At 47.1% G+C, this 14910-nt stretch overlaps 1 protein-coding gene across 5 annotated transcripts in view; it reads left to right on the top strand.

Moving 5' to 3' along the window:
* Positions 1 to 17: 17 nt before the first annotated feature.
* ZDHHC3 (zinc finger DHHC-type palmitoyltransferase 3) overlaps positions 18 to 14910 on the top strand; it is a 36633-nt gene continuing 21740 nt past the window's right edge. For 2 of the 5 annotated variants that reach the window (XM_061996257.1, XM_061996262.1), the window contains exons 1-2: positions 18 to 277; positions 13207 to 13536. In XM_061996257.1, the coding sequence (XP_061852241.1) occupies positions 13231 to 13536 (306 nt within the window). In that variant the 5' untranslated portion in view covers positions 18 to 277; positions 13207 to 13230. Of the gene's footprint in view, positions 278 to 2071; positions 2146 to 2315; positions 2365 to 11351; positions 11474 to 13206; positions 13537 to 14910 lie in introns of those variants that run through there. The other 3 variants (XM_061996258.1, XM_061996260.1, XM_061996261.1) reach the window with 3 other exon arrangements.

Here is a 14910-nt window from a genome sequence, read left to right as displayed (position 1 = left end):
GCGCACCGCGCCGCGCCGGAGGCGGGAAAGCTCCCGCGTCAATGCCGGTCCGCCCGCCCGGCGCGGGGCTGCGGGCACGGTGTCCCCCGCTCTGTGGGCAAAGCAGCGGCGTGCACCCGTTAAACTCCCCTCGGGAGGGTTTTCACGGGGGAGAAGGCGCAGCGCCCTACGTATGGCGCACATCCAGCAGCCCGCGTCCAGAAAAGCGTCTCCGAGAAGCTGAGGCTCATGGTGGAGCAAAAAGGCAGTGGCCGCTCGCTGCCTGCCCTGTGCCAAGGTAAAAGCGCCTGGAGGAGGCTGGGGAGATAGCTGCGTGCTCGGGAAGGGCTCTCGTGGGGATAAACCCCTCAAGATAAAGGAGGGAACGCCGAGGTTTTTACCTCCGAAGGCGGGAGCAGAGGAGGAGCCCAACTCTCCCGTCAGGAGCGTGCTGTTGGTCCTCTGCCAGGTATCCCTGGGAAAGGGGCATGGGAAGTGTCATTAAAAGCTCCTACGGTATAGTAAAACGATAATTCAGGGTGGCTTGTTTTGGGGTTTTTTTTGAGAGCCCTAACGGAAAGTTTCATAACAGCTCTTGTTGTATGATCCTCGAGTTGTTTTTAAAGTTGCCATTTGAATTCACGTCGATGCTTGGGTGAGAACGGCCCGTGGCTTAGAAGGATGACCCTGCCAGAGTTTACCCAGGCCTTTCTAGCTCTCCTTGTTCCATCAAACGTACAGAGCCTCCTTGAGCACACCGGAAGGGCAAGAGGTGTTTTTGGAGGTTTTACTTTGGACTAGCGCTGGTCTGGTCCTCATCAGCGGGCTGCACAGACATTAGTAGTTGGAGCAAAGTGGGGATGTGTTTCTGGGATGTGTCCTGTGACTTCCCTGCTTCCAAAAAGAGTCAAGTCTCTGCATGCCAGGCTTGTGTGAGGATTGCTTGCTGATGCTTGGTGTGGAGCCTGATTGAGCTGGGAGCTGAGGCTTGGGTAGCTCACCCTGAGGAGGTGGAGCAGGGCTGGGCTCCTTCCTGGGCCAGGGGAGTGCCAGGCAAAGGCAGCGCCCATGTAGAAAAGGGGCTGTAGTACATATCTTCTCCCTAAATGTCTGTCTTCCAGCACAGATGGACCCTTCGTCTGACCCACTCTCACGCCCTCACATGGCACAGTGTGAGCCAAACTGTGTTAAGGAGAAGTTATAAACTCCCCTGTACCAGTGAATTCCTGATCAGAAATACAGCGATGTGGGTGCACGCAGTCATTCCCGCTGAGAGCACGGGGAGGTGATGTTCTGGCTCCTGGTCCTGCCTGTCTCACAGCTCAGCTCTCAGCAGCCAACGGTTCCACCTCCACAGAAACAATGATTTCTGGTTGTTTCCCTCCTTTCTGCCATCCCAGCCTGGAATCTACCTAAAGCTGGTCAAATCCTCGCATGGACCAGAGGCTCGGCTAGTGAATCTTGTTTACATGCAGTCATTTTCCCAAGGCTGGAGCTGACCAGGTTCGGCTCATTTTCCTTCAGGGATGGCAGAAGGTACGTGTAGCAACAGCAAACGTTATTAGAAAATATGCCAGTAGTTTGGGGTTTTTTAACGTGGAGAAAGCACTGTCTTTTCCCTCTGACCTCATTAAAGGAATTATCATGCTGGCTGAAATAAAGCCAGACCCACCTGGAATGTAAAATACCTGCAGGGTGTGAGGGATGGGAGCAGCGGCTGGGCATGGAGAGCACCAGGGAGACTCAGCTGCTGCCCTGCCTGTGAGTCATGGCACCTGCAGCCGGACGCTCCATCCTCCTGGCTTTCGGGACGCGTGCAGCCCAACCCGTCCCCGAGCTTCCCGGGGCTCAGAGGTGGGTATTGAGACCCAGCTGTTCCCCATGGTTAAAGAAAGAAAAAGGTTCTATTTCCCCGGCAAAACCCGTATTTCACCTCCGCGACGTCCATGCGCACCAGCCCCAGGCGCGCCCCGGCCCTGCGACAGCCGAGCCCTGCCGCTGCCCGCCCGTGTGCGGGGGAAGCCCCCGGCGCCGCGCCCGGCGGCGGGGCGGGGAAGGGCCGGGCAGGGCAGGGGGTGTCCTGGGCCGCTCTGCGCTGCCTCCCGCCGCCGCCCAGCCACTTCCTGGTTCCTGCCGGCGGCCGCCCCTCCTCTCCGCCGGCCCGGCGTAAGTGGGCGGTGGGGAGGGAGCTGTTGGGGAGGGGGCTGTTGTGCCGGGCGGGCGCCGGTGCCGCGCGCGGGCTCCCGGGGCGGATGGGGCGCGGCGGCGCGCGGGGCAGCCCCGGCCGGCGCGAGGCGAGGCGCGGCGCTGCGTGGCGGCGCGCGCGCGCGGCGTGGGGGCGGCGGGGCGCGCGCCCGACCCGCGGCGGCGGCGGCGGCCTGTGGGGTAGGTGGTGCGACTGACAGCGGCGGAGGGCTGCGGGAGCGGAGCGGGCCGCGGGCTCCCGGCGGAGGGAACGGCACGGCGCGGCCATCCCGCTGCCCGCGCTGAAACGGGGGCCGCGCTCGCCGCCTGCGCCGCGTGACCCGCGCCCCTGCCCCGGCGCTGCCGCCGCGCCCGTTCCCCGCGCAGCCCTTCGGCGGTGCGGCAGCCCGCGAGGGAAACGGCGGGTGGTGCGGCCGGGCGAGGGCCGCTCGGTGCGGCGCTTCCACTCCGCCGGGCCCCCTCCTCCGGGCAGGGGCTGGGCGGCGGGGCGCGTCGCGCAGCTGGGTCTCCTGGGGCTGTCCCTGGGGGCGGCCGGGAGCCCACCTCCCGTTTACCGACATCCGTCGGTAAACGGGAGGTGGGCTCCCGGCCGCCCCCAGCTGCCGCCTTGACCCGCCGGCTTCCAGCGCCGGGCTTTGAACGCTGCGAGGCTAAAGATGTTAAATAACACCGCGGTAAATGCGTGATTCAGCTCTGCTCCGGGGGCCCGCCGGAGCAGAGAAACGTCCCCTCGGCAAGAAATTTAAACTCGGAGCCTGCGGCAATTTCGTCAGGGTCCCGTGTGTGTTACTGGATTGCTGTCGTGAGACGGGGTCCTGTAGTATCTTAATGCGTGTCGGTGATGAAACGTGCCCGTCTGGCAAGAAGGGCTTCGGAGGGGTCCGTGCTCACCCTGCGTTAGACCCCCTGTGCCCGGCGGTTGCGACTTCAGCATCGGGAATACTCTTGTGTGGAAACCATGGCACCGTGCTGTGGCGGGTTTAGTTGAAATGGATAATGAGTTGTGTGTTATAGGAAGTAATCCGGACTGTTTTCAAACGGCAGCTTCGAAGTATTACTGAAGTACTCCTGAAAAGTGGCTTAAGAAGAAGCAAGAGTCCCTTAGAAAACAGTCTTTAGGAAAACATTGGCTATGGGGAGAAGGAGGCAACAGCGTGGTCTCTGATGCGCTCTCCTGCTGCCTGTGTGCCAGGGAGGGATGCTGGGTGGACACACCAAAGCTCCCTTAGATTTCTTTTCTTTGATCCTGATTCAGAAAAGATAAACTATGTTTTTCAGCATATGAGAGATTGATTGCATGCCAGGCTTCCTGACACAGCAAAGATGCACAATGTCAGATCTGTAGGAAAGGAGCCCAAATTCAGATGGTTGTTGTGATACGGTGGAATCCCAGAGGAGGGGTTGGCAGGGTGTAGTGAGTGACTGGCTCCAATGCCTGGTGGTGTAGATAGCAAGGCTTGAGTGAGTACTGTGTTTTTCTTTGCTTAGTGAATGCAACAAATAAGCCTTTTGCATTAGTGTTGAAGGTGTTTTGGTGATAAGATTCATTATAAGGGAAGCCACACGTTAATTCATGTGTCATTAAAAATGCAGCTCCGCATGCAATAATGATCCAGTCCTTCAGACACTTCTGACTGCCAGTGTAGCTCTTAGTGCTCACTGATGCAATAGTATTTGTCATACCAGTGGGAGCTTCCTGTGGTAGTAAGTTGTGTCTGACTGAATGCTCATTGAGATTTAGGTGTGACCCAGAAGCTCTGTGCAGTTATAGGTTTAGAAAAGGATAAACCTCAGGTCTGCCTGAAAGCTAAATTTTTTGTTGAAACATTTAACACCTCCTGGGGTGGTTTTTTTGGTGTACGTTTCTGTTTCTCTTTTAGTTTTCATTCGAGGTGATGTAATTGCAGCCAGTGTGTATTTTGGTTTGAAATTGCTTGTTTGGTAGCAGATGAGAATATAAAAATGTACCTGAATCCAGCTATTGGGAAGAGGCTGCAAGAAGATGAATGCTGAATTCCTCAGCAGGTCTGCTCTGCCCAAGTAGTTATGTGGCTTTTCTAGATAGTTTCCTTTGCATCAGCAACTGATAAGTCCTCAGCAGTATGTGTGTAACCTGGGCAATGGTAACTCAGCTGTGGTGCATCTCTTTTGTATCTAATAGGAATTTCCTTTTCTTGATGGGTGGGTTGCAGTGCATCTCCAGCAGAACAGGAGCTAGCAGTGTCACATAGTCAGCACAGTTTAAACCCACGTGTTTCATCGTTTCAGGGGAACTTAGTTGTGTGGGCACTTCCCATACATCTATAATGGGATCTCTCTCCTGTAGAGGAGACTAGGTAATGGGCATCCGCAGTGGTGTCAGTCTGAAGACGGCTTGGGTGGAACTCAGCAGGTCTCTCCAGATGTTAATCGACTGGAGTTTGTGGTTTTCTCTAGTCCCTCTGCAGTGTAGACATGATCATTTTCTTAGGGCGATACTCTGGAATATGTTTTTTCTGCCTTCCTGAGAGAAGACAGCAGGTAATGTAAAATATGACAAGATAGAAAAGCTCCTTGTCAGATTTTATTTTCCTTGTCCTGTGCTTAGCTGGTTGAAGCAAATGAGATATGAAAGATGGTACCCAGAACATCTTATTTGGCTTGTGCATGTAACTAATCTGAAACTTAAGGTTGCATTAGAGAAAATGAGAAGTTAAAGCTTTCCTAATTAGAGCTGCGTATTTCCTGCAGACAATAAGAAAGAAGATAGCATGTAACTTGACTGGAACTGCAGTGCAGCAAGCCTGCCAGTAACACTTTACATGATGTCCTTTGGAGGAGTCCAAAACAGAGAGCCAGCTTGCCTCAGCAGGCTGTGGGTGCCAAAATCACCTCCTGATACGGCAGAGGTTCTCAGCTAGTGAGGTGTAAGGTATTACAGGCAAGGTGCAGCCAAGTACTGGCTCTTACTCCATGAGAGCACCAGGAGGTTCACTCCTGTCTCTGGCTGTACCCTCAGGGTGGGAGATGCTTGGGAGATTTATCTACACTCATAACCTCGTATCTCTTCACGCTTGCCAGGTTACAAGGTGACCATGCAGAGCTGGTTCTGTTATAGGAGAAAGTAGGGGTACAAGGAGATAAAAAGAAAAAAGCAGAGAATAGGAATGGGAAAGTAAGGAGATGAGAAGGAAATATACAATAGCAGAGTTCAGCTGGATGAATGTGGGAATCGCTGTTACAGTAATAGCAAGTCAAACAAGGACACAGAAAACTCAGTATTAATACCCTTGGACAAGAGAGGAATGTTGAATGGGAGGAAATGCAAGGCTCTTGTTGATGTTTTCAGTGCTGGGCTGGCGGTGGATGGCGTGTTTGTGAGGTTCAGCTGTGAGTTTTGCAATAATGCAGAACTGACAAGGATGGCCAGTCCTAAAGGTGGTACAGGATGCAGAAGTTAAAAAGAAATGGGCTCGAGTTGAAATAATAAGAGTGAATAAAGGCAGTGTGTTATGTCAAAAAAGGAAACAGCAATGAAACGTGTCCAGTCCTTGTGGGAGGGCAGTAGTACCATACCATAGATACAGAGGGGGCTATAGCAGGCCATAAAGGGAGGCAGTAACATGATGTACATCTTTCTTCTTTGCGATGGCTACTTGGATTACAATATAGCATAGAATAGACAGGCAATGTACTATGTATCGCAGTTAGTCTAATCTCCAACTCTCAGTTGTCTCCAAGGATAACAAAATTAATGTTTACACACTGAAACAGTGTTTTTAAGGGAGACAGGGATCCCTTGTGCTTGCCTAATGCAACAGTAAGCAAAACAAAACAACCAATAGGTAGTTTGCCAGCTCAGGAGTTCCTTCCTATGTTTCCAAAGCTTTAACTCACAGCAACTTTGAACCTGCAGGTTTTTCCAGTTCTCTGAAGTCATAGCCTAGGTTTCTTCTAGGCCAACTCTTAACATCAGAAAGCTGGATCATGACAGTCGTGATTTTAGCTTCAGACCTTTCGGGACAGAGGTCATCATTTTCTGGTCCCTGTTTTATTCCTGTGCTGCTTTAATGTATGCCCTGTGTATTTTCTGTATTCGATTTAAGTACCTGCTGAGGTGTAGTATTTAGATATAAAATCTAAATGCCTTACAGCCTTCATACCTGCATCTTCTCTACCTTTGTACAGTAGGGAAGAAGTGTAGATTACAAGTAGGTGAATAAAATACAGATTGACTTGTTCATGCTTGTGAAGGGGAGGCTGTAGCAGAAGCAGGTGAGAGCCAAATCTTGGGTCAAAAGGGTATGTCTGCTAGTTGAAGTGTGCCTTCTGCCTTGAAAGGTAACGTTCAGAACATTTTTAGCTTTAAACTACAGTGATGCTGCCAGCTTCTTACTATGATTAACACTTTAAAGCTACAACTCTTTTCCCTTTCTCTGTAAAATATATTCTGTATGCCACGAAAGCAGCGTGGTTTTTAAAACAGGTGCTAAACATAATACCAGTTGTATGGACAAGCCTTCCCCTTTAATTTTGATCTCTTTTTTTTTTCCATTTTTGTAAAAAGTTAGCACAAAGCAGATTGAGAATTTGCCTTTCTGATTGCTCTGATCCAGTGGCTTGCTGTTTTAGGTCCTGAGTCAGCATCAAAATTGCAAAGCTGTCTAGAAGACCGGGACAACTTCTGCTCTTTTGTCTCCCAGAAGGCTGTCTGTTCAGGATCACTGCAGTACTGTGGGAAAGCATGATACCCTCAGTTGTTGTTGTTTTCTGTTTCCCAGCACAGTCCCTTCTGCGAGATTGTTCTTTTTTTTTTCCAGTACTTACTCCACATAGGTGACAATTCCACAAAGCTGGTTTGCATTTGTACCTTCAGGATTCATATATCTCATTTTCCATAGTTTAAGTAGCTCTTGTGTACTTAGTCTATTGGGAAACTGTAAGACTGAAGGGACAGTGTTTCTTTATTGTCCTTGCAGCTCTGACAGTTTAAAAGTTGTCGTGATGGTTCATACTTAAAGACAGTTTTATAAAGTGCCTTCCTTGTGATCAAAGGCTTGTTATCTGACCAAGTCAGGTCCAAGTCTGACCTTAGTTTCTGTTGCCCTTGTGCATCCTGTTCTAAGATGTTGCCCCAGTTTTATCACTCATCCGTAGTGGTGCGGTGTTGATGTACCTCGGACAGTAACGACATTGTCTGTGCCTCCTCTCCCTTGCTCAAGCCAGCAGCTGACAGGCCTGGTAGGTGGGAGTGCAATCACTTACCAGATAACTCAGACTCTTAGGTCAGTCTTTATTGCATTATAATTTATTTATACAATACATATCCATTAGTTAAACAGAAATGATATAGACATTAATCAGAACACTGTTTCCATCTGTCCTGAGAGGCTGTGCCACAAACACGAGGACAGGAAAAAAACCCGTGTTTCCAATTGAGAAAACAGGCCCTTATTTTCCTTACAGTTCTACTGATGGAATTCCTCTGGCACTGTTGAAATTGGTTCTTGTTTACAGTGATGCAAATGAGAGGAGAACTGTGGAGTTTGTGCCTTACGCGTCTGCGGCTCTTTTGAGCCTGTCACTCTCAGCCCAGTCCAGGCCCTCGGGATGGAATTTCTAAATCTTGACACATGTCTTTGAGGTAGTTTCCACCTCCCCCTGCTCTCCTCAGGGAGAAATTCCCTCTACATATTCATACTCTTGTTCAAATGTATTCTTCAGAAATGCATGGCTTCAATTAAATCGTCCTCTCCAGTAAGATGCTTCTAATAAAAACAACCCAAGTATGATTTTTTTTTCCTAAGGTCTTGTTCACATGTGGCCTCTTCAGAATAACAAATGCATTTTAAAAATATATATCTATCCAATAGTTCACAATGAAAACAGTTTTCTAAACTGTGACTCTCAAGCAGCATTGTAATATAGCCACTTACTCCTCTCATGTATAGAAAAGTGTTATAAACTGGGTTACCATCTGGTTTTGTGTGCCGTCTTTCCAAGGCAAGTAATCCAAGCCTGTGTGCATTTAGCCTCAAGAAACACAAATTTATTTCAAGCCTTGTAACTTTTTTAAAGGTTAATTTTAGTATTTGAATTAAGACTATCTTCATGAAATTGACATTCTGAATCCTTGATGCCATTTTTCTTCCATGGGGGAACTGAAACTGTTGAAATCGCATGATTTCAGTAGCCAAAGGTTTCCGAGGGGATCTGAGGTGTTTGTGAGACTCTTCCTAAAAGCAAACATGTAGCTGGTGATGCAGTCCTTAGGCTGGAACTGTACTCCTTACTGTGGCCTGAATTTCCAGAAGAAAACTGAAAAATTCTGGTGAAAATGAAGGATTCTAATCCTATCAGCTGCTCTGGGGTGGCTGGAGTAAGGCCAGCAGCACTGACTTTGCCCTGTGGCATTTTACTCTGAGTCATCAGGTGTCCTTCAGCCCTGTGCTAAGCTCTGTGCCCGATCCTTCCCCATTGCTTTTGCCTGATCCTTCCCTACTGCTTTTGCCATTTTAACCCAAGACAAGTAATTTTTGACCCGATTGGGGTTGGGTTTGCTTTGTTTGTTGTTTCTGTTTTGCTTTTGTTTTTTAACCATGTGTGGAGTCCCAAAAATATTCCAATGGAAATGCAACTCTCTGTAGCAAATTTAAGCCTGCTAATAATAGGCTTGCTTTTTTTAGCTGCCTTTCAGAGACCTGTTAGAAATGTCCCATTGACCCCCCAGGGTTTCGTAAACCAGGAGTTGGAAACTGCCATGCTGATGGATGTCTGGATGAATCTGCAGGAGACTGCCAGAAATTCTCAGCATAGCTGGGCTGTTTTATTCCCTTCCTACTGATCAGATAAAGCCTTGCAGGAGCCATTAGGGCAAATAAAGTTATGATATTATTCCTGCTAGAACTTGCTTTGGCTAGTTTTGACAGGCTTGACGTTAGATTTGGGCTGTATGGAAGTGTGGCAGGAGAAGCGTAAGTAAATATCCAGTTAATTAGGATTGTTTCCATGTAATTGGCAGAACTTGAAATTCCCTTAGTCCACGGGGCAAAATGTTAACTCTTGTCAAAGTTTAGTGTTGATGCACTTGTAATAGAGGAAATGATTGCAATGTACATAGTAATACTGTAGTTTTTCAAGTCATACCTGTGTGCTTGACTTCACTCGCATGAGTGATTACATGGAAATCAGCAGCGTGTCGATGATGATGGCATTGGGCTTGGTGTAAGTTTTCTAACACCGGGACCTCAGATAGCTTTCAGGTGCACCTTGGGTGAATGCCCACAGCATTCTTTGGTGGTCACAGGCCATTAACAAATAGATTCAAGTCAGAAGATAGCTCCTTTATAGAGAGTGTAATAGCACATTGTAAGTGTTCATCACAGCAGGAAGTGGATTTGAGTTTGTTTTATTTACATTTCTAATGTGTATATTGCATGGGTTTTGTGATTATTCCCTTCCAGATGAAAAGAAGAAAAGGTCTTTGCCTCCGACTAAGCTGAATCGATGTGTGTCTTATCATTGTATCTCACTTTTACTTAGTGGCCTCTCTCCTGACACCATGATTAAGTCCTTAAGCCCTTTGCCTTCATTGTTTACATATTGTTTGCTCCAGAGCAGGAGGCACTGACATACCCCGTCTGTGTGTTATAAATGAAGTTCACATGCTGCATGATGAAGGGCAGACAAGTTAGGGCAAGTTTCTACTTTCTCCCCGCTACAAGATTTATGTTTAATTGTTTATATGAAAATACCAGGCTGGACAGCATAAACAAAACCAGATGTTAGTGTATGTGAGAACAGGGAAGTAAAAAAAAACCCACAACATAACCAGGTCATGTAGAAGAGAAACTGAGACTCTAAGCTCATATAGCTTGACTCTAAAGAGACTAAAACATACATGTATTTCTCAAATAACTAATGGTCTTTATGTACTCATCACTGATTTGTCATTTTGTGGCCTGATGATGCCTCTAAAGCAAGCATTAAATAACAAAGTGCATTAAATAACAAATGTGTCCTCCAGCCAGAAGTCAGAATAGAAGGCCTGTGCTCTATCCTCTTAACCACTTCATTACTGCACTGCAGAAACAAGTCCCCACGCTTTCAGACTAAGGTGCCTCAAGGCTCCTTCCAGTTTCTCCTTAGGCAGTTAAGGCAGCAGTAGCTTGGGGGGTTTTTTTTGCCCCCCCAATTTAACTCAGTAGTTTTTCTAAGAATGTGCTGCAAAACTCTCATTGAAGTGAAACCACTTCCTGCATTTGCAAGACAGATGGGTTTTTATTTGGCTGCTGAAGTGTGCTGTTCAGGACAAAACCCAGAGTTTTAATCCCTGTGCATTTGTCTAGCTTTCAGTTGGTCTGTGCTGATAACTGACCTTAAGGTGACTTGACTAATTTCTCTGTGAAATAGGAGTTTGCTTTTCCTGTGACCATTTCATTTCTTTGCTTTGGGAAACAAAACCTCAGGGAGTGGGGAAAAAAAAAAAAGAGGCTCAGAGTCTAGGCCAAAAAATCCTAAAGTTTCTGTTCAGCTCTGTCCCTTCTTGTTAGTGCAGCCGATGTGTCAAATCTAAGGCCTCTATTTGAAAATCAAACATCTAAATTACCGTTTCCTTTCACATTTTTCAATGCAATCCAATGTTACTGTCAACTAAACATTGTCAGGCTTTATTTAGAGCTGGCAAACCAGCATAACAATTTTAGTAAGGTTATTAAATAATGCAATGAAGGTTAACCTGTTTCCTTGGGGGAAGGACTGAGTCTTTAAAATGCTGCTTAAGTCTGTGTGAGGGTATGAACACAGAAGCATCCTTACAGAAGTTGGGAGTGGGGCAAGGGTATGGCTTTACTAGTAGGTGTAGGTTAATCTGATCTTAGGCCACCAGATTGTTTGGGTAATCACTGTTTCTGAAAATTATATAGCTTGTCTCCCAAAGTACAGGAGTCAGGAGGCTAAATTATAGCTGTGGTTAAAGTACAAAGTAATCTCAATGCAGTGTGTGAATTTTGTGAATGAGGAGGAGGCGTTTTTTGATTGGGGCTTTTTTTTTCTCTCACCAAAGTAAATGAGTTCCTCATGCACATTCTTGTCTTGATTTTCCTGTTCTGTGTGTGGTATGTGTAAATATGACCGATATGCTTTAACATTAATCTGTATGGCTTCAGGTTCATCAAACATCTTAAACTCTCTGGTTTGGTGGCATACAAAGATACCTAATTCAAAGAATCACAGAATGATTGGGATTGGAAGGGACCTTTAGAGATCATCTAGTCCAACCCCCCTGCAGAAGCAGGTCAGCCTAGATCAGGTCAGTTACGTTAGAAAACAAATGTTGTAAGTAGCCTGGATCATCCATTTCTCTGCAGCTAGAAACTTTGTGCTCCTGACTTTTGCCCCTCACTGTAGCAATAGCACTTCCAGTCACCTCTCTTCCATGTCACTCCTCTTTGCATGCACAAGCTCATTGCTTCTGTGCTTGGATGTAATTAATCATCCTGTTCATTGATAACCTTAATCTTTGGCTGTCAAAGACTAATTGTCTGCTTACAAATTTGATCCTCTTGAAATATCAACTAGAAAGCAAACTACAATCTCCTTCCCCGTCTAGGTAGGGGCAATAGCATCTTGGTTTAGGTCAGTGTTACACAAAATAGAGCTTTCTCCTGATACTTGACAGAACTTAGCCATAAAAGTTTGAGAGAAGTTTAAGACCCTGAGTACTTTTTGCAGTCCTCTCATTATGTTTTCTGCAGAATCGATCCATTTTGTACAGACAACACAATTTAGCGCTTCTTCTTAACAATTCAACTCAAAAATAGCTTCAGCATGAACTTTCCTGGCAGAAAACATCGTTAATGGTGAACATTGTCTCCCTTTCTCTGAATTAAAATGGAAAAACACACGCTTTTCTTTCTTGCCAAGCAGTGAGAATAATCCTGACATGTTACAATAGGAGGAGGCTGAACCCTTCGTGATTCAGTGTATTTGGTAGTAAAATCATTGCAGCTGTTTCTGTAGCAGGTGGGTCCTTATGTGGGGGTTGTAGTGCGTTTAGAGCACTGTGCAAGTAGTCTGTGAAGAGTGTCTTTGGGCTGGGTGTGTAGAGAGTGGCTTTCAAAGCGCAGCATTCCTGGTGTGCTCCAGCACTGAGTGGTGTACTTTCACGGAGCAGATCGACTGATGTCCTGCCAAAGTCTTCTGAGCACCTTTTTTGTTTTCTCAAATGGCTGTGTTTGGTGGGAGCTGCTTTGAAACTGCAGCAAGTTTCTGGCTCCAAGGTGGATATTATCCTCTGGATAGACAAGGTGCCTGCAGAGATGGAGAGGATGGGGCAGCGGCAGCAAATATCATGTTAGTGCCTGTGTTACAGTGGAGTTGGCTGGAAGTGCTAAGAGAGGAGTAAAAGAAATGCTACTGAGGGACTTAGAGGGGATGTAAGGAGGAGGTGAGAGTGGGAGACAGCTGTGGTTTGGGAAGAGCATCCTTCAGCCAAGACTGGAAATTCCTGTCCAGATCTTTAGCTGAGCTTCAGTGGTTCTTGCCATTGTAACTTTGTGAGTCAATGGATAAGGAGAAGGGAAACCTCTCCCACTTGCTAGGCTTCCTAGTGTCTGTAGGAGAGACCCTTTGGCAGCAAAAAAGGCCCCTGCCAGCTGTGCCAGGCCACTCATTTTTTAACTCTCGTGACAGTGTCCAGTTTGTGCTTTAGTTCCTGCTGTGGCAGCTCCCCTTGGCACCTACCTGCTGACTTTCTCTTCACTAAAACTCTTGTTGCCAATCCTTTGGGGGTGGGTGGAGGTGGCACACAGGTGGATTTAACTTGTAATTAAGCAAGCCTTAAAAGCACTTAGAGAGTCTTCTGAGTAAGAAGTGTTTTGATAAGCACGAGAGGGCTGTTTCCAAACCCTATTTTTTCACCTTATGGTGTCTTTTTTTCCCCTTTTCAACTCACTTTCAGCTATGTGGGGGTTCCCACGTGATCCCCACACCCTGACACGGGCGCAGGCAAAGCAGTGAACGCTGTTTCTGATTCTCTTTCAGATGCAAGTATGGATATAAAGGCCTATGATGATTACTCCAGTCCACCGCTTCAGAGATATTGAAAGGACACCTGAATACCTCCAGCCAGAAAAGTGTGTTCCACCTCCTAGCCGCCCTTCCCTGGGAACAATGTGGTTTATTCGAGATGGCTGTGGTATTGCATGTGCTGTCGTTACCTGGATGCTGGTGTTCTATGCCGACTTTGTAGTCCTCCTTGTCATGCTAGTCCCATCGAGAGATTATGTTTATAGTGTCATCAATGGCACACTGTTCAACACCTTGGCTTTCCTCGCTTTGGCTTCACATTTTCGTGCTATGCTGACAGATCCAGTAAGTATCTCTCTCTCTCTCTGTTTGTGTCTCGGAAAGAAACAGGCGGCGTGTTTCTTGTCTGCTAGATGTTGGGTAACTCGGTCGCCGAGTGAGTGGCAGATTGAAATAACTTGTGTGTGTGTGTGTGTTTGTCAGCCCTGCTGAGTGAGGCTGCTGATGTGGTATGCTAATCCCTCATCCCACTCAAGTCAGATGCAAAGGCAAGGACCCAGCTTTAGATTCCCATTGTGCGAGCAGCTCCTCTTTTTGCACAGGGAAGGAGGGTGTTTCTCTCTGACGCCGTTTTCTCCCCGATGGCAGATCTCATGGTTGTGGCTTGTCGTGTCTTGACAAACAGGAAAGCTGGAAAAGCTGGTTTTGGTTGTCTGCCTTGGCAAGTGTTGCTTCAGCAGAATGGAGAGAGCGGGTGTTGTTTTGAAAAGCCATGTTTGCCATCTCTCATAGTAGTGATTTAGTTGAGCGTGTGGGACCACGCTGAACTGCATACCACGTGTGCATGCTAAGAGCTAACAGCTTTCAGGCAAGTGGGAAGCATCAGAGTTTTAAGACTCGCTTGTATGTCTCCGTAGGACATTGCTTTGTGAGAGATCTGGTGTGCTGCTTTCTCATCTTTCAGCTAGTGAGAAGATACACTTTAGTACCATGAAGCTTTTTCTGAGTGGCTTGATGGTGTATTCTCCTTAACCTCTGGACAGTAGATTTGGTTCAAAACCTCATCTCCCCTTCTCAGAACAAGGGAAAACAAGGTTAAACTTCTCCTGGTCTCTTCCTCCTGAGTGTTCTTGTTGCTGTTGGGAATGGCAGTGTGCCTATGATACTCCAATTATTCCTTCCATATGTCATTTCCTACTTGAAACCTTGTGCCATTAAAACTTCAGTGTAAACTGTGTGTCTCTGAGTTTCCAGCTCTTCCAGAAGCCTCAGGACTGTAGAAATGGCTCGATTTGGGGTCGTTTCACAGATTATGGTAAAGACTGATGAATTGTATGCTGCTTACTGCTGCTGGGCAGAATTGTAAGTGGTAATTGAGGCTCTGAACCTTCTGGTCATTGGTCTTGGGAACAGAGGATTGTAGCAACTCGTTATATAGTTTATATTCTAGGGGTTCTTGTTGTTAGTTTTTGCATGTTGTGTGGCTTTAATGCCTAGGGACCTTCAGGTCACTGGAATTACTTGGCAGAGTTAGCAGGAGCTCTTGAAACAAAAGCTGTATTCTGTAGCAGGCTGAGCAAGCAGTGTTGGAGCAGCAGATACAATCTCTATGCAGAGTGACTGGGAAAAGGTACATTAATTCCCAGCATGTGGTGGGATTTCTGTGTGTGGGTGGTGAGAGACAGTAGGGTTTGGGGTTTTTTTATGAGGGAAAATCTG

This window comes from Colius striatus, chromosome 5 (assembly GCF_028858725.1).
Source record: "Colius striatus isolate bColStr4 chromosome 5, bColStr4.1.hap1, whole genome shotgun sequence".
NCBI lineage: Eukaryota > Metazoa > Chordata > Aves > Coliiformes > Coliidae > Colius > Colius striatus.
Note: the sequence above shows the minus strand (reverse complement) of the source record. Positions and strands in the feature narration are given on the sequence as shown.